Source organism: Populus alba, chromosome 11, assembly GCF_005239225.2.
Source record: "Populus alba chromosome 11, ASM523922v2, whole genome shotgun sequence".
NCBI lineage: Eukaryota > Viridiplantae > Streptophyta > Magnoliopsida > Malpighiales > Salicaceae > Populus > Populus alba.
This window is the reverse complement of record NC_133294.1, coordinates 12,706,904-12,726,627: the sequence shown is the minus strand read 5'-3', so window position 1 is coordinate 12,726,627 and position 19,724 is coordinate 12,706,904. Positions and strand designations below refer to the sequence as shown.

The window sequence follows — 19,724 nt, the reverse complement described above, 5'->3', positions numbered from 1 at the left end:
CTAGCCAACATGTTAATTTTCCTATTATATTGCTGCCTCATCTTCACTGTCTTACTAATTGAACTTTTTTTAGTGTATGTAGCTTCTATTTTTTTTTAATGTATTTTAAAAGTGAATTTCACTCGAAAAAACATTAAATTGATTTTTTTTTTTAGTGTTTTTTATGATTTTGATGTGTTGATGCTAAAAATTAAAAAGAAATATTAATATATTTTCAAAGAAAAAGTATTTTTAAAAAGAAATTGCAGCACAATACCAAAACACACAATAAAAATTGATGTCCTCAATGGACCGATCAATTTTTGAGGGCATGATATGACTACATCGCTAATTGATCCTTAGCTATAAAAATAGAATTAATCCTTTATTTATTATGCAATTACTATGTAATATTCACATTTTAGTATTTTTATATTTAGTAAATATATAGGATTAATTTTTCTTATTAGTTTCCTTTTCTATTTTTGGTATTTAACTTTGTTTGAAGCCTTGTAATATTCAGAATCAAAATACAACAATCACATTAATTCATACAATCTCTTTATATATACACACACATACTAGACATGGTTTTCAATTTTAAAATGTTTTACTTATAATCATTTATTGAATTGATTTTTATATTATGATAAGATGTCATATATACACATACTAGCTAGCAACCTCTTTGCCAAGAAAACAGCAGTCCCTCTTCTCGCTTCCTATGGATTTTTCTTACATGATTGCCGACAAACATGTCCCTTTTTACTACAATACAATAAATATTTGCCAAGAAAACAGCAGTCCCTCTTCTCGCTTCTTATGGATTTTTCTTACATGATTCTCGACAAACATGTCCCTTTTTAGCTTCTCTTGATTGTTCATGGATTGATGGCATATTTCATCCTTTCATTTTTAACATTTTCTTAATGCGATCCCTTTTTAAAACTTATTTCATCAATTTATGCCAGACATTTTCCTCCATCCAATTTTCCGTCCAATTCTCCATTAATTTTCACAAGTAATCTCTCATGAACGCGTGCCAAAAAAGTTTATTTAAAGAAAGCCTTCAAAAAAGAATTGCAAAAAATGTAAGTTTTAGAAAGTTTCATGTTAGTATTTAAACAACCCTTTCTCTCTTACAAGTTAAAAACCAATCGACAATCAATCAAAAAAATCAAAATTCTAGAATTAAAATTTCCTATCACTGCCTGTTATTTCCAATCCTTGAACATCATCGCGGTCTCTTTCTTCTCACTTCTCCTTTCTCACTGTCTCGTCCCCTCTCCTTTCTATCTATTAACCACTTCCATGAGATCAGCTTCTCTTTCTCATCATCGAGTCTTAAGAATGGTGGCTGTTTGTACGTCTTGACATGTGGGAGATGGTGGTCGGCATCGGGTTTCATCGGAAAGGATGGTGTTAGTTGCTGGGGCACATGAGTTTCTCAAGGATTTTATTGTATGATAGATTTAGGTTGTAGAAGAAAAATAGAGGCGATGCAAGTGGTCAGCTCCTTGTACACAATTTTTTTCACAATTTATCTTTACTATTTTCTTCATCGCTTTATTTTTATTAGTCTTTTCCAGATTATATCTTTATAAACTATTTTGTTGCAATATAAGATCTTTTTCAAAGTAATAGAAGATCCAGCCCCGCCCGTGCTTTCCTTGCTTTGTCAAATGAAAACTATTTTGTTGTACCGTGCAGTAGAGGCCGACGGGCTTCCAATAAACCGAAAAAACAGGCTAGTTTTCTACGCCTGCACACGCAGTCAAGTTTCTGGATTCACCTGAGAAACACAGACGAGTCACAAAAGGTAACGATGTCATTTTGCTTTGGGAACAAACATCATTTAACAATAACACAAAATAGAAAAGTGCACAAGCATGTTAGCTGATTTTCTTCTATTTAAACAACAGAAAAAACGAAGTACGTATAAGATAAAAATGCATTGCATGAGATCTCCTCGAGTTTCAAGAACTGCCATCATGTTTTATGAGCAGAATGCTGAATGCAATCATCGTCGACTACTATCTCTGTACAAGGAATGTAGAAGTTTGACCTATCAACGAGAGAATATTTGAACAGAAAAAAAGAAAAAAGAAGAAATAAATTCTCTGGTTCATTCAACGGTAACAAGTGCATGCAGCTTATAATTATCAATAGAAGCACAGTTTACACGCCACCTAACCCAAAGCTGGAACCTACTTACCACAGCTTAATTCTCACAGTAAACTGGGAATCAAAAAAAGAGTCCGCCATAACTTTCCTGATGAATGTGAAGGAAACTTGACAAGTTATTCAATCGGCCATCAAAAGCCAGGGATTTCACCAGGCATAGGAGCCAACTCATTCTTGTTGAACCTCTCCTCATCATAGAAGGTCGCTCGAACCACATTACCCCCAAAAAACCGCCCATCAAGATCAATCAATGCTTTTGTTGTTTCTTCTGATCTCTCAAACTGTATGAAAATTCTAACTGCCTCTTCACGTGGAAAGTTCAGCTCAGTGATCTCGAAGATAAGAACCCGAGTGACTGTTCCATACTTTGCACACTCGGATGCAACCTCATCTTCTAGTTCATCATCTACCTCACCAGGACCCACCTTTCATGAAGAAAATAAGAAAAGAAAAAAACAAGAACATTTTCAGCAAATTCTCATTTCCATCTGCAATAACAAACATGGAGCATGGGATAGACACTTTATGTTAAAACCATATAACATCTGAAGCAGTTCCATGAAAGAGTATATTTTTTAAGGAATACAATTTGAAGTGAAAGAACCCAAATAGCAATCACGTTAGAAAATAAATTTCATTTTTGTCACCAAACCAAAATGTTTCCGTATCAAAGACATGACAGATGGCACAGAAAAAATTAACACAAATTATTTCACCAGCAACTCAGATACTGAAGCAGAACAACTAAGCCACTAATCATGCAACAGTTTCAGCACTCAGGCTTTGATGGTGAGGAGAAAATATCATGCTTTTAGAGGCATCCAGTTCTGTCAAACAAAGCTTCCACCAAAGAATATAATTGATGGCAAAATAGGAGTCAGGATTGCTCAAATCAGAGGGTAGAGAAAAGATTAAACTGGAACCCTTATGTACCCTATGATTTGGTGACTTTGATTACAAAAGGGGATGCTCAAATGAGTGGCTATAGAAATATTGGGCTAAGCCCTTTTGTATATTGTGACTTCCACTGACTTTTGATGAGAAAAGAGTGGTTCAAACACTTCAAGCACAATTAAACCCATCCATCAAGGGCGAACACAAGCAAGCAATCTTCAATCATCTGGTTTATATTAACATTGCTCCTCCAATATTTCATAAGCAATCTTAATAAAGCCTCTGAGCACATGTAAAGGAAACAGAAAACATTAAAGTTGGGGTGATCTGAATAAGTGTAAACCTCTTTGAGATCATGCATTGGTGAAAAAGTTCATCACTTATTTAATATAAGAATGCCCACAAGCTACTGGCAACATTTTTCCCTCTAAAGGGGAAAAACATAAAAACAGAAATTTCTGGTGTCAAGGAGGGTATTTAAAATTTGAGAAAAGCATGTTAAAGCTCTAAACTTATTCACTCCAAAACCACAGTCTGAGGTGGGATAGTCCTTGAGCAATTATGTGGTGGGATAGTCAGTGAGCAATTATGTTTGGAAAGGAGAAATAAGCAAGCTGCTGAAGTACATGGCTAAGAGAAAAGTTGAAGCAATGGTGGATATCCATCACTTGAGACTTCAAAATATCAAGTGATTCCAAAAAGAACACAGAGAAGTACATTTCGCAGAAACACAGTGGCCAACAGAACAATATATTCATTACCAAATGTTAATCTAAATGCAAGGATTCTCCTCAAACAGAAACTTGACACCATAGAGCTTTCCTAGGAAAAGTAAAAGACTAGTCACCTACCAACATCACAAATTCAATTTTTTGAGATTATCAGAGACATGTTTACAGTATGTAGTAGTGAACAATCCTAATTTTGCTGTCAAACCAAATTGCCTCTATCAACTCTTAACACCTCAGCATTTTGCCTTCATAGAAGCAAACTACATTAGGTGCCCCAAATAATGCACCTGCTTGGGCCTTGACACAAACACATTGAAAGAAGATGGGGAAAGGCAGATCAAGGATGTTTAACAGATGAAATTACACAGCCCAATGTATTGCTACTGCTCTCCCACACCAGTAAATTTGAAATTATATAAACAAGCATAGCAAAGCAAGATATGGATGGTAGACCAGGTGGTTCCTAGATGAAATTAGAATATATCAAATCTTAGTGAATCTCAATGCAGAAACAATGAACAATCTCAGGTAGTGGATATAGCACAACGTAAGTAGTTTCTTGTTCACTAGAGGGAAAGTTATAGCACAATGGAATAAATGGAACATGTGAAGAAGGCATTACAAGATAAAAAAGAATAAATTACAAACAAAGAACAGAACATAACATGTCTTGCTGATTCCCATTAGCTTCTTTCATTGTAGCTACATTCATAGTTCAGAAATAACTTGCTATGCATTTCAGATGTCTATGTCAATTATTTTTTAATAACAATAAATTGTAGTCCATTTACCTGATTGCCATTATTTAGCAAACAGAAGGAAGGTAGATATGCTTACCATATTCCTAAGTAGCAAAACTCGAGTAGGTGTTCCATTGAAATTTACACTCTTAACCTTCTTCTCTGGCTTTGACTCACTGGCATTCACAATAACCCCAGCTCTCCGATCAGTCTTCTTGGCCATCAACGGCGTCGTAATCCCCTGCTCCTGCTTCCCCAATCCTTGCCCTTCCTTCCACCCCATCTTCGCCATCATCCTCTGGGCGGCAGTCATTTGTCCACCAGCACCAACTCCCAACCCAACCGTCTCTGACTTTCCAATACGAAACCCATCGACATTACTGGGTGGCGACGGACTCCTCGGAACACCACCAACACTCATCGCGGCACGCCTTTTCCACGCTTCCTCCCCAGAAATATTTGTATCCCTCTCCCTGTCTTCCCTCTCCCTACTCTCTCTTTCCTCCTCCTCTTGCCTCCTCCTCTCAATCTCCCTCAACCTCTCTGCTTCCATGGCCTTCCTTTTCTTCTCCCTCCTATAATCTTCATAATCATTCGGCCTCGCGGGATCATACTCCTCAATGACCACCGAATTCACCCCTACCAATGCCGGCTGCGCAGCCACCTCATCGGGAAGAACAGTGACAGGCGGTGCCGGAGAAAGTAAAGTTTTGGAAGGTTTAGGTTTGTTTTGGGATTTTAAAATAGTTTGTGGTGGTGGTGGGGGCATGGGTTTACGAAGAGTAGGTGGAGCCATTAAGGTACTAGTAGACCATACAGTGGAGGTGGTGGTAGTTGGTTTATCTTCCTCCGCCGCGGCGGATGGTGGAGGCAGATCTCCATATAATCCACCGCCTAACATTTGTTTTTCCTTTCTTCAAAACCCTAGAAATGAATGTGAGATTTTTTAAAACGTTTTTATGAAGTAAAAAAAGGGAGAAGAAGAAGCGGAAATTTGGTGAAGTCGACGACCTCAATAGTTAAGACGAGCCTGTTTGTTATTAAAAATGTCTCTAAAAACAATTACACACACACACACACACACATATATATATATAAAATTTGTGGGTTAAAGGGAAACATCATGAAACTTTCTCTTTTCTTATAATTTTCTAGCTGCTTTTTCTAACCTTCCTTGAACAAGATGTATTTGATATTGTTGTAGCTATTTTGATTATAATTTTAAAAAAAATTATTTTATAAAAAATAATTTTAGTTGAGGTTGGTTTAATATTTATAAATATTTAGTTAAAATTGTGGTTAAAATTGAGGTTGAACAAAAAAATAATTTAATGTGTTTAGTTAATAATACTTTTTAAATTGATGTTATAAAATAAATAATATATATATATATATATAATTTATTTTAATGGTTTTAAATTTAAATATTGTAGATTTAATTACTACTATTACATCATGAAATAAAATAATACTTTATATTAAATATTTTTCATAATTCCATTAAACCATCTATAATTCCATTACGTACAAAATTCATCCGACAAGAACTACAGTTTCTATAATTTTTTGAGCGTGTAATAAAATTAGATAAAATATTATCATGAATAAAATTGATATTACAGTCCGAGTGAACTTAATTCTTTAAACTATTTTTTTTAAAAAAAAATGTATAAAAAATAAACACATTGAAAAAAAAACTATTCACTCTAAATTTTACTTACACTATTTATTGTTTTAAGTGAACAGTGCAATTCACTCACACTTTTCATGTGAACAGTGTGAGTGAATTGCACTATTTCACTAAAACAAACACTAAACAATGAAGAAGAAAAGCAGCTTGGAGATGCTTAGAAAAATCCTATGTTTTGAACGTGATTTGTACTGGGCCCCACTAAAAATAAATTGTGTTTATAATATAACCAAACATTTATTTTGCTATGATTGCTTTAAACACAGAAGCAATTACATAAACAAATAGATTCTTAAATATATAGGAAGTAAAAAAAAAAAATTGATATTAAAAAGTAATTTTTAAAACTTAAGGATCAAATAAAAAATTAAAAATAAAATTTTAGGTCACATTTGAGATATTTCATGAAAAATTTAATTTTTTAAATTTAAAATTAATTTTTGTTATACAACACTCCCACTCTTTAAATGCATAAAATATAAATGTGATGAGGCTTGAGGCTAATTGATTTGATTAATAAACAGGGCTGAGGTTTAATCGGCGCGTAGCAGACCCAGCCCACTCCTCCTCCTAAAACCCTACCACTTCATTTGTTTCCTCCCATTTTCATTCTATTGCAGAAGCACACACCTACTAAAACAAAACAAAAATGCTTAGAATCACAAGAACTCAACAACCACTCCAGTCCCTAACCCACCAATTCCTCCAACGTTGTTCTGTAAGTGGAACGTCGAAAGGAAAAGGCAAAGATGGCGTAGCAAAGAAACGCTCTAAAGTAACAACAAACAAGAACAAAAAATCAGGCTCTCAAGATCCTTCTAGATCATTTTCGCGTCAAGACTCTGAGAGGAACCGTCTTTATGACCAATGCATCAACGCACCAACCCCAGTTCGTTACTTAAAGCCCAAAGACCGTGCCCGTGAAGCAGAAAGAGAAAAATTGGGACTCCTAAGCAAAGACAGGATTCGCGAAAAGGAGATTTTAAAGAAAGGTGGAAGGCAAGCTATGGGTGTTCCTGATGAACCCATGATTATTGGGACTCCTGGTTTAGATTTGATTTCCTTAGGTTTGGTTGATGTCGATAAGATACCAAAATATGAGTTGACTGAGGAGGATGGGATGAAACTGGCCAAGGAGTACAGTAGGGTGTTGATGAGAAAGCATAGGGCCAGACAGGCTGCTTTGACTAATTGTTTGAAGTGTAAGAACGAGGCTATTGAGGCTTTACCGGAGAATTTGAAGAAGGCCGCCTTGATACCGGATCTAACGCCTTTTCCTGCGGGCAGTTTCATGGCTACTTTGACTCCACCCATTGAAGGGTATAGTGAGAAAATTAATGAGGCAGCGAAGAAGAGTGCTGGGATGCAAAAGATTAGATAGACAGATGGATGTGGTTCATTAAGGTATGTGTTTTTTTAATCATGTTTTGAATTTGGCATTGGTCGTTGGATTCTGGATCTTTATTTACATTATTGTTTGAAATTTTAGAATTATGGTTGATTCCTTCATTGATGTCATCCTCCCTGCCGTTTGCTAATAAATTTCTTTTTATTTCGTTGTTTGTACCAACATTAATAGACCCAGTGGAGGTCACTTATACTGGAATGAAACCATTTGTGTGGTTACAAAACCAGAACAAAGCCTTTAAGAAAGACCCATTTTTGAATTGCTGTCTTGAATACCAGTTGATTGATGTGTTCTTCCTCCATAGAAGCAAGGCTTTTTTTTCTTTCTTATTATAACAAATACTAGAGCGTGTACCGCATAGGCGGGCCTGTGTTATTAATATCTGGGTTTGTTTAGGGGAACTTTTAATTTGGGAGGGAAAGGTAATAAGCTTTGTGGTACTTCAAATTTGGATGCTTCTGAGCTGGCATGTGTCATATGGTGATTTTCTTGGTTAGTATAAGCTATTAAGTATTAAACTTGCTGTTACCAAGCATTGTGTCTCATCCTTCTGCAGCTTGATTTCTCATAAAGAGTCTACTGATCTAGCAAAGAGCTGAAGATCATAATGGTGGAAATGCTTGGATTTTCGAAACCTTAGCAGAAACCACCCTTGTAGCCAAATTTCTTCCAAAGTTTTTGTTTTCTATCATGCTGCATTCATTATTGGAATTGTGACTGTTTGACTTTACTGCGTTGCTAGGAAAGTAATGTAGTTGAACAGTAAAGTAACAAAGTAGCAGGATAGTGCGAGAAGTTTGTGACATTTACTCAATCTGAGATAGCTTTTTGGAAAATAAAACATCATAATCTGATTGATATCAATACTGGTGGTCTTCTGGGTTTTTCTGCATACATTAACCTGTCCAAACTCCACATTTAGGCTTTAGCTTGGATTTCCCTAGTTATTTAACCAGTAATGATTTGTACATCTGACTTCTGTGCTTTAGTTTCACATATGATGGCATAACTAGTCTTGAATGACTCTGTTGAGAACTTGACGATACACTTTCTAAGAAATGTCTTAAATTGCTAAGAGAAAAAAAAATCCCCCTTTCGGTGTTGAGGTGGTAAGGAATAAGGATTTCAGCTGAAGGGAAACTTTTTGTATCAGATTAACTTCAGAGCAGTTATATTTTTTTTTTTGTTATACAGACAGAAAATTGAAGGATATAGCCTTTTGGATTTAACTAATTTTAGCTGGGTTGTAAATTTTTTCTTGAAATAATATATTTGAGAGTGAACTTCAAAACCAGGAAATAATTTTCAATTCATTCACCTTGTTGTATAACCTAACTTATTTGTACATTTGAGTTATGCGGTTTAGTTTTATTCATGATGGCATAACTAGTTTTAATTAGCTCTGTTCCGAGCTTTGCGGTACTCTTTCTGAGAAGACTTATAGTGTTGAGCTAAAGGTAGAAAAAAACCCCCATTTTGATTTAGAGTTGGAATGGATAGCTGCTGAAGGGAAAATATTTGTTGATTAGCTTAAGAGCAGTTATAAATTTTTATTCTTTGGACTGTGACTGACCTGCTGGAGTTAACTAATCTGAGCTAGGCTGTAGATTTTGGCTTCCATATTTTAGAGTGAACTTCATCACTAGGTAATATGATTTAAGTGATTTCTTTAGCTATATATAATTTGTACATTTGAGTTCTCTTTTTTAGTTTTACTAGTGAACTTAAATGCACCAGATTTAATGCCTTTTCCATTTGAGAGGTTTGTGGCTGCTTTGACTCCTGATTGAAGGGTATGTTGAGAAAGTGGAGGCAAAAAAAGAGCTGAAAGAGAGGATAGATAGATGGATTTGATTGGTTTGCATTTGATTTTCCTGATAGAGAGGATAGCGGGGAGAAGTTCGCCTCTGATCGACCCTTATTGGGGTCATGTCATTAGCTGAAGAGCGAGTATAGATTTTGATATCTTCAGATTGCAATTGGAGGATGTCAACTTTTGGACTAACTAATTTGAGCTAAGCAATAAACTTTTGCTCAAATAATAGATTTTGGAGACACTTCACTTGAAAAGTAGAATTGAATAAACAGAATAAAGAACTCAGCATCATTGGATGATGATTCTCTCCAGCTGTTAGCCCATGAGTTCTATTGTGTTCTTTTAATTTAGGTTAAAACACTTGATTTTAAGTTTTAAATAGTTAACACACTGGAGCTTGAGCAGCAAGCTTCACATTCAATTGATGATTTGTGACTGGTCAAACTGTCATTGTTATCAAATGATTGAATTCTAACCTGAAACCTTGTTATGATTACTGCCCTGGGTGGGGGTGTGGAGAGGTTACTGAAAGGTGAGGGAGAAAAGGACAGGTTGGAACGATGAGTTTCTTTCTGTAGCAGCACCTGTTGTTTGGTTATGAATTATGATATCATGTGATGACTTCTAGGCTTTCTATTTTGGTATGCTTTGCTCTCCTTTGTTAGAACCTGCCGAAGTCTTTTTGCTGTGAACGTTAAACCTGTTATATCAAGCCTTTACTTTCTTAATACCTGTTATTTTCTGTGTTAATACTATATAAAAGTTTCACTGTTCATCCTCAAGGTACTATGTGCTATTTACCTGATTTACATCTTATGGGATTGTTTTATGAGCAGGTGGGGCTGTCTGGCAAGAAACAGAGTGATTTCTATGAACCATGTTAGAAACAGAAACCTTATTTTGTGGTCTCATGAAAACATTGAAGCACTGAAGACTGATGCAATGATTAGGTTGAATCTAGAACTGCTTTTGGTGTTTTAGTAATTTGCAACTTCATACAGTTGACATTTTGTCTTCTTTTTAACTTTCTGCCTTGATTCTGGCTTGAATTTGAGTTAATCAATTTAAATGTAAAATGTAATTTTATGTTAAACTTTGGTCCGGGCTCACTTGTTCGGATATTGGTGAAGTTTGTGGTTCTTCTCGTCAATAAATGTTATTTCAGCTCGCCTTAGATCAGTTAGCTTAATGGGGTGAATCTTTATTGTATTTTCGTTTTGTTAGCTTAAAGTCTTACAAATTTGGTGCACCGGCAAGAAATGCTCTATGCTTTCGATGGAGTGTAGTATGAACCGGCATTTTATGGAAGAAGACGATAAGATCACACACAAATCCAATTATCTTCGTACTTGAGGCAAAGTTACTTAGTTTTGAAGACATTTTCATTTCCTTTTGTTAACCTGATCTGTTTATTGTTACAGAGGAAATCTGATGAGCACATGCAAACTATCTGATGTAGTGCAGAGATGAGAAGGAAAACAGGGAAGAGAAAAGGAGGAGGTGGAGATGGAGGTCGAGAAGAGAGAGGATTAGAGGAGAGCATTACATTTAATCTATCACATTCAAAACTGTTTGACAATTAAATATAATAACTCGAAAACTAATAATACGAAGGTAGGGTGACTTCACCCCTCCCTTTGGCTGCATTGAACTGCGTTCAAGAGTGATTGCTATTGCAAATTATTATTATGACACTGTAAGCCAAAAGACATTGCCTTTTTACTGTGGAAAAAAAGTAGCGACTCTTATAAAACTTTGGATTGATCTAGTGCTTTTATTTGAAAAGTTCAATTTGGTCCTTGAAGTTTTAGTATTTCACAATCTGGTTCTAAACTTTATTTTTCTTGCATTTTAATTCTTGAAAGCTTAGAGAGAGAGAGAGAGAGAGAGAGAGAGAGAGAGAATTATTAAAAAAAGCAAAGAAGGAAGGTTAATCTAGGTACAAATAGGTTTGTTTTCAAAAAAGAAGATCAATAAGGGTGGTTTGATTTTTTAATTATGTCGGGAAAAGGATAATAGAACTCATAAAAATTATTTAGATTCAGTTTTATTTTGAGTTTTTAAACTAATTAAAAAGTGTTTTTGTTGGTTGTAATATTATTGTATAGTTAATTGTTTGATTTAATAGTAACTGTAATTTGATTCAAGAATCAAAGTGTAGATGGTGAAGACATCATAGAAAATCAACAAAGGTTTATTGATAAAGAATACTGCTACCTGACGTCGCAACGACATATAAAAAGAAAAGAAAAGAAAAGAAAAGATATATAACATCTTGTTCTTTGAGGGAAAATATCTAGTTTAAAGAGTTGTCATTTATTATTATGGTTACTAGGAATCCTAATTGGTTAAAAAATGATTCTATGGCACATGATTGGTTATGCTAAAAGAAATATATTATCACTTTTAAAACATCTTACTTAAAGTAGGTTGTATTGTTAGTTTTGTTTTAAAATGCTAAGGGCTTGTTGTGCTATGGTACTAGTGGTTTACCAATAATATTCAAGATTCGAGTGTCAATGAATATTCAACTAAGAAATACTTCAAAGTATAGCATTGACAAGTACAACATGCAAGCAGTCTAATATTATTGACAATGACACCAATGAATAGTAAAGTTCAAAGTTATTTTTAATCCTAATGCTAATATTCCTAGCTTTAGTGTTAATGAATAATGATAAAAAAAAATGTATTTCTAATTTTGGCATAGATGAATTTTAATATTCATAACTCTAGTGTTAGTGAATATTTCTAGTGATATTTCTAATTTTAATATTGATGAATATCACTCAAATCGATGTTCCTAATTGTGGAGTTAGTGAATATTAGGGGTGTTCATGGTCCGGTTCGGTCCAGTTTTAACATAAAAATTCAACTGAACCGGAAAATACTATTCCTTATTAGTATAACCCGAACCGAACCGATAACCGGTTCAAACCGAACCGGTTTTGTTCAGTTCGGGTCGGTTTTTTAGCCTTACAAACCAGAAAAACCGAAATCAATGGTGAGGGAGACCGTGGCCTACGGCCGGTGGAAGAGGGAAGATCTGTCAGCAGCGGGCTGGAAGGCGGCGCTCTTGGTGGCTGAGAGAAGCACCGCTGGGAGGGAGAAGATCTGATACGTGGCTGGTTGTTCGGGTGTGTCGCTGGAAAAGGAAAATGGAGCTGCTGTCTTGGAGAAAGGGAGAGACCGTGGCTGAGGGGAAAAGACCTGGGAGGCGAGGGGTGGCTGGAGAAGGAAATGGCTAGAAGGGGAAACGGCTGAGGGAAAGGGAAGAAGAAGATGGGGCTACGGTGGAGGCTGATTTGTGAAGGTGGAGAAGATCGGCTCGCGGTTGGTTGAGGGAGAAGAGAAAAATCTAAAGGTGGGGGGCTCTCGTCTCTCAAAGGGAGGGGCGGCTCTGTGTTGATGATACTAGTGAGAGCCTGAGAGGGACAGTGTGTGTGGGTCTGCTGAGGGATGGGTGGGGTTGCTGAAGGGGGAAGTGGGGAAAGGGGGAAAGGGGGAGGGGGGCAGCTGGAAAGGTTTTGAGGAGGGGGCCCAGCTGGAAAGTTTTTTGTGGGGGTGGGGGTATTTATTATTAGATTTAGGATATTTTTTTTATATATTTTTTTAGATTTAATTAAACCGGTCCGGTTTGGTCCGGTTTAATCGTTTAAGCCTTTTAAAAACCGGAACCGAACCGGACCGAGTGGTTTTTTTAAATTTTTTAATCGGTTTATTCGGTTTTTCTATCGGTTCGGTTTTTTCGGTTAATTTTTTCTCGGTTTTTTTGGTTTAATCGGTTGGTCGGTTTTTTTTGAACACCCCTAGTGAATATGTATTTCCTTTTTTTTTTTAATTTTTGGTTTGAATTGAAGAGTTTTTATGTAAAAAAATTATTCTTATTCTTATTCTTATTCTTTTTTTCTTATTTATTTTTAAGTAATGGCTAGCTGTGAGTCCATTATTCCAAAACATTAGAATTAAATGTCAAAGTATTTTTATTTTAAGAAAACAACCAGGTCTATAAATTTGTTTTAAAGCCCAAAAAATACATGCAAAATATTTTAGTGTTTTTCATTTCATTTTTTAGGAATGATCATTAAACATTTTCTTAAAATGTTTAAAACATGCAAAGTATTTTTTTTTGTGTGAAATACTAACAAAAACATGAATATATATGAAAATATAATTTTGCATAAAACTTGGTCATATGCAAGATTTGTTTGAGGAAACAAAATTTTGGCAATCCGTAATTTTTGAAATAAAAAGGCAATTTTTGCGATTAATAATAACATCCAAATGATGGATCCATATCAACCATAATTTTGCAACAAGATTCATTGCCATGTCCTACAATATAAAACTTAGCATAACATGTGGGTACATAGCTTCAAAAGAAAAGGATCACAAATTTCATTTTAACAAGATCTTAACAAAAGCATGCCAAAATGGAAAACAAGTCCCTAGGCCACATGGACAACTAAGACCAGGACATCTCTTATCTTTCTCTTTACTACCCATGGTCTTGAATACTAACATTAAGAGACAACTTTCTTTAAACCAATCCTGTTCGTGAAAGACTAAAACACAAATTCTTTTTTTTTTTTTAAAGAAATCATAGTTCTTAATTTTTAAAATTCATTTACAATCAAGTTACGCTAATTAATCATCACATTTTAATTATTGATTAATGATTCTTATGTGTGTGATCCATTATAGTCCCTAATAAGTTAGCCAAAATATAAATCATAATATTAAATAAAATAAGATTAAATAAATTAAACAATTGAATTTATTATTAATTTAATAATTGATTGACTTATATTTAAAGATCAAGTACAATATCTAGTAACCTGTCATGATCATTTAAAGAAAGTCATAAGTGGTTTGACTTGACCTTTCAGTAACTAGTTTCTTAGTGTAATTATTATCTCTGTATCATGGATATTCCGATTTATACATTATAGCATAGAGTATGCATGCTTTGTTAAATCATATTAGTTCTCAACATTATAGTCATTGATTATTTGAAGAACATTTTGAAACTCTTTTCAAAACTTATCCCACATTGGCTAAGGATTGTACAATCAATACTATTTGAGAATAAACAAAACATTTTACTTGATTCATATAGGTTGATGAATCTTTTATTGATTACTTAAATACCTTTATATAGTTTATGTTATACCCAATATCTGTATGTTTGTTACCCTTGATTAGAACAATGTGTAATTATAATCAAAGCATAACACTCCATATATAAGATAACTTAATGATCTTAAATCTAAGGATCACTTACACATCTATCACGTGAGTCTTTTTATAGATATAAATAATCTCTTCATATGGAATTCTCTTGTGGATCTGTTCAATGTACATGTTATCTGATAAGCATATACATATTAGTTTCAGAAAAATTGACCAAGAAACTTTAGGAACAATGCTTTGATGCAAAATAAATATCATAATTATAACAACTTTATAATTTCCTATACAAAACATTTTTGCTCCATAAACTTGCTCTTTACTCTAGATTTATTAATCAGACATTAGATTTCTTAATCAAATATAATTAAATATTAAAGATAAAGAAAACCTTTATTAATAAGAAAAATGTTTTACTTGAATAAAATCAATGTTACGAATAACTAATTTATTGCTTATAGAGCATATTCACTAACAAGAGCAAGATAATTGCTAGAATTAAAGTGTTGAAAATAAGAAAACATGTAAATAAAGCAAGAAAATAAACAATACTAAATTAGTAAAAAAGATAGTTGAAATTGCATATATTGTATTGATAATTGTTTATAGTGACTATATGATTCTTTATTTATTGGTATAGAGAGCATTACATTCTAATCCTATATGGATGTTGGTATCAGGTAAGGAGATTTTATTAAATCCTAATACATACTAAACTCTTTATCTATTAATACCATATGAATTCTAAGCTAACATTGTGACTTCTAATTAATTATTCTACCGAGGACTTCACCTTTGAATATAATTAAGCTTAATCACTTTCCCTTGGTGAATTATAACTTTTGATCACTAGGTCGATTGCTTTCTTAAATTTTATTGAATATGACTCTTATAACATGATCAATTCTATTATAAATGTTGGACATGGTATTATAATCATAACTTTAAATTTGATCAATCTTCTTTACAAATTATCATAATAGATAGAAAGATATGATATGCAAATGTTTTCTTAACATATGTTGGGGCTTTAATATATGAAAACCATATTGTTTAGATGAGTGAAAATGAGAATCATATCAGTGCCCACTTAGTTATAAAATGAAATCCCTGTTTGTGCATCCAACATTCAACATGAATTGCTTATTAGTAAATTAAGTGAAGTGTTCAATAAAGAAACATAGATCAAATGGTAGAATTTGATTATTGTCCTGAGACAGAAAGAACAAAGACAATGAACACAAAAATATGTTTGGTTGAAGAGATAAATACAGGGATATAAAAATAAATATATCTCTAGGATAATTTTAAAGTGCATTTTTCTACTTCCAAAACAGGAGGTACAAAGGGAACATGTCTTTAAAGACAATATTTGTTAGTTTTTATTCCTAAAATATCATTGTTAAAAACTCTCAATTCCAAAATTATACAACTAAGATATGTAAGAATAAAAATAATTATTATTATAGTTTTGAAATATAACTCAATGGTCAATCCAGGGCAAAACCTAGGTCATTGGTCGTGACCCGAGTCACAGGTCTGATTGACCTGAGTCAGCGTAAGAATAAAAATAATTTTTATTATAATTTTAAAACTTGATTTGAAGATTAACTCAGGACAAGGTCTGGGTTACAAGTGGAGTTGACTATTGACCCGAGTCAACATAAGAACAAAAATATTTATTATCATAATTTTAAAACATGACTCGAGAGTTAATCCAGGGTTATTCATGGGCACGTGTCAAGAGGATCAACCCAGGTTGACCTAGGTCAACATAAAATAAAAATTATTATTATTATAGTTTTAAAACTTGATTCATGGGTTAACTTGGGGGAAAACCCATGTCACAAATCAAGAGGGATAACCTAGGTTAATGCAAGGATAAATTTTTTATTATTATTATAGTTCTAAAACCCGACTTTGGGTCAACTGTAGCAAGACCTAGGTCATAGGTGGGGAGGGTTAACATGGATTGACCCAAGTCAATATATGAATGAAAGTGATTATCATCATAGTTTTAAAATTCAACTCGGGAGTCAACCCGATGCAAGATTCAGGTTGTGAATCGGGAGGGTCAACTCGATTGACCCAAATTGATTTTACAAAATTAAAACAACTTTATTTTGATTATTTTTTTTCTTCAAAAAAGTTAATGAGTTTTTTCCTAATATTTTATCTTGAGATGACGTAAGTTTTTTATTGGATTAGGTCGAGTCAATTATTTTTTTTATTTTTTCTTAAACTTAAATCAGTTCAGGCCTCGGGTCAACCTGTCAAGTCAATCTTAGTTTTATAACTAAGGTTATTATAATATTATTAATTTTAAAACTCAATATAAACTAAAATAAAAAATTCTAATTATTTTTTTAAAATATATAAGTTTGATAATAATATATATTAAGGATAAAATATATTTTATTATATCTTATGCATTGTAACTAAATATAATAAAAAAATAATTACTTTATCTTATACATCATTATCAAATATCATTTTATCTTTATTTTTTTATATCTTATCTTTATATCTCTATTGTTTTCATCTTTTCGGTTTTCCCAATAGTTACTAAACTCTACATAGCAGAATACACAGGAAATCAACAACTAAATACGTTGAAATCGCATATATTAGAAACAAAACTCGAAGAAAATAAAACAAAACCCGTGAAATGAAAATGTCGAATTAAGTTTCTTAGCAAGACATCCAAGCATCATCAACTTTCAGGAAACATGATTAATCAGACTTCAACTAAAAACACGACAAACTTCAAGAACCAGGTGCAAAGCTGTCCAGCATTTTGATCACTTATGATCAGCAAGTTCTTGCATGTTTTGGAAAAACTTGTCAATATAACTACTCATGAACCCTTTGCTTCTCAAAAGCTTCCTCCACTCGCTGTGATTCTTCTTTATCATGGAACCCACTTCACTATCTTTATCCATGACGCCCTTGATAGCATTGCTAAGGTTCTCCTTTGTAAACCACCCTTTCTCATCTCTTTCCACCTCAACAGCCACCTTCAACTCTTCAGCCATTAACCTTGTGTTCAAGATTTGGTCACCCAAATGTGGCACCAATACTATTTGACAATCACTCATTAAAGACTCCCACATTGATCCAAACCCACAAGTGTTCACAAAACACCCTATTGATGGATGATCTAAAATCTCCAATTGTTGCACCCATCCACCCCAAACCACTCCTCTCCCTTTAACCCTCTCTTCAAACCCCTCCGGCAATGCTTCTTCGATTGTTGATGAACCCACTGGTGGCTTTAAAACCACTAAAAACGGCAAACCTGTTGACTCGAACCCTAGAACCAATTCTTGGAGCTGCTCCTTTTCAAGGATGAGTTGGCTTCCGAACGAGCAAAATACCACTGAGCCAGCTTCAAACCCGTTTAGCCATTGAGCCCACCGGTCTTCTAAAGGAGTCCTGGTTGATTCAGGCAAAACTGGACCTGTTAAAAAAACTGGTTTCCCATACTGCCTACCTATATAATCACACAACTTTTCTTCCATCTCATAGCATGATCTTATAGCAATTGCATCACATCCTTTCATTCCTGTACAGGCTCTCTCATAAAACGTTATCCCCTCGCCGTAGGGTTGTGATACAAAGAGCAACGAACGCACTTCGTGGCCTCGGAGCACCACAGAAGTTGATGGATAGCCGGTAGGTGGCACTGATAATTCAGCCGCAGTTATGGCCTTACCTTCGACAACATTACGTGCTGGGACGAGAACTATTGCTATTGCAGCAGCTGAAACAACAGAGTATTTTATTGTCTTGATCCCAAGGGGCCTGGCCACTTCTGGTATCCAATATGCCATATCATACATGACAAAATCAGGTTTTTGGTCCCGTATAATTTTCTCAATTTGGTCTCTTGTGCGGTCCATGGCAACGCAAAGAAAATGAGTCAAGTAAATAGGAATATCGGAGGCAGTCTCGGTGCCAGGAGGGAGACCTTCAACATGAGGAACCTTCACAGGGTGGAAAGTGATATGATCAGGGTATAAATTGAAATGTTGTAATAGTTTAATGGCTTTATTGGGCAGCAAGAAAGATATGGTACAGCCCTTCTCTGCAAGCTTGTTTGAGAGGTGGAGGAATGGAGTCAAGTGACCAACAGCAAACCAGGGGAACATTAAAATGCGAAAACTTGACCTCTTGGAGATGAGATCGCTCATTTTTGCAGTAGATAATGCTTCTTGTTTTCTTATGGACGAAGTGAACTCAAGCCTCCTATATATTAGTTTTTGACATATAGCAAATCATGTTCATATAATTTGAAATAGTTGAGATTTAGGAACGTCATGAATACCCTAATTCATGATATGGTTCTACTCTTCCGGAGGTTAGGTGAGTAGAAACGGATTATTTGCCGGAAACCAAAGAGTGTGGACTGTGGAGATCAGGGAGAGAAAAGGTGTATATCGGTTACCCCAAAAATTTCTCTTTTAAATAAAGTTTTGACCGAACAATTGGGCAGCAAAATGTGGTTAATATTATTTTGTCAAATATGAAAAGACTTCTGATGTAGAATATTTATGCCGTTATTCAAGCCAACTATGCAAAAAATGGCTAGCAACGGAAACAGTATTTTCTGGTCATCCTAATCTCATGCACATTCAAAGTGGGGGCTTCGAAATAATTTGCATGTGAAAATGTTAACTACCAGAGAAGTAATGTTATAAAAAATATGCAGGTATCAAACTTGTGTTCATTCAAAAAAATATTCATTACAAATTTTACCTAGTATTTTTTTTTTACTTCACTTTTTCGATAATTTGAATCCAAATTTATTGTTACTTTTAATTTTCTATATAAAATATTTTTATTCCAATGATTTTTATCTTTATTCTAGATTAATTAGTGAAACATAATTAAATGTTAAAGTTAAAAAAAAATTTTATTAATAATAAATATGTTTACATGAATAAAATCAATGCTAGATGTAACCAACCGATTGGCTACAAGGTATATTTCAATAATAATCTCTCAACCAAAGTCAATCGCTCATATATCTAATTATTATCCCACCATATGGTGTTCATGTTTTTGTTGGGCTAGTGTTGTAGTTAAAATG

General features: G+C 34.1%; 3 protein-coding genes across 6 annotated transcripts; 1 reads left to right on the top strand and 2 right to left on the bottom strand.

The window, feature by feature from the left end:
* Positions 1–1,075: 1,075 nt before the first annotated feature.
* Positions 1,076–5,574, bottom strand: LOC118035044 (DNA-damage-repair/toleration protein 111). 2 transcript variants are annotated; one of them, XR_004685122.2, is made up of 3 exons: positions 4,626–5,574; positions 2,195–2,588; positions 1,076–1,771 (listed from the first exon to the last, which is right to left on the bottom strand). XR_004685122.2 is itself a non-coding variant. In XM_035040524.2 (2 exons), the coding sequence occupies exons 1-2, from the start codon at positions 5,427–5,429 to the stop codon at positions 2,295–2,297; spliced, it is 1,098 nt and encodes a 365-aa protein (XP_034896415.1). In that variant the 5' UTR covers positions 5,430–5,574; the 3' UTR covers positions 1,954–2,294. The 2 variants fall into 2 exon arrangements, 1 of the variants encoding a protein (XP_034896415.1); XM_035040524.2 differs by lacking the exon at positions 1,076–1,771 and having other exon boundaries at positions 1,954–2,588.
* Positions 5,575–6,765: 1,191 nt separating this feature from the next.
* Positions 6,766–11,219, top strand: LOC118035068 (uncharacterized). 3 transcript variants are annotated; one of them, XR_012171136.1, is made up of 3 exons: positions 6,767–7,622; positions 10,279–10,392; positions 10,864–11,219. XR_012171136.1 is itself a non-coding variant. In XM_035040558.2 (2 exons), the coding sequence occupies exon 1, from the start codon at positions 6,868–6,870 to the stop codon at positions 7,597–7,599; it is 732 nt and encodes a 243-aa protein (XP_034896449.1). In that variant the 5' UTR covers positions 6,766–6,867; the 3' UTR covers positions 7,600–7,622; positions 10,864–11,219. The 3 variants fall into 3 exon arrangements, 2 of the variants coding, with proteins under 2 accessions (XP_034896449.1, XP_034896448.1); XM_035040558.2 differs by lacking the exon at positions 10,279–10,392 and having other exon boundaries at positions 6,766–7,622; XM_035040557.2 differs by lacking the exon at positions 10,864–11,219 and having other exon boundaries at positions 10,279–10,610.
* Positions 11,220–17,240: 6,021 nt separating this feature from the next.
* On the bottom strand, positions 17,241–18,832 carry LOC118035067 (anthocyanidin 3-O-glucoside 2'''-O-xylosyltransferase). The gene has a single exon (XM_035040554.2). The coding sequence runs from the start codon at positions 18,823–18,825 to the stop codon at positions 17,434–17,436; it is 1,392 nt and encodes a 463-aa protein (XP_034896445.1). The 5' UTR covers positions 18,826–18,832; the 3' UTR covers positions 17,241–17,433.
* Positions 18,833–19,724: the final 892 nt, after the last annotated feature.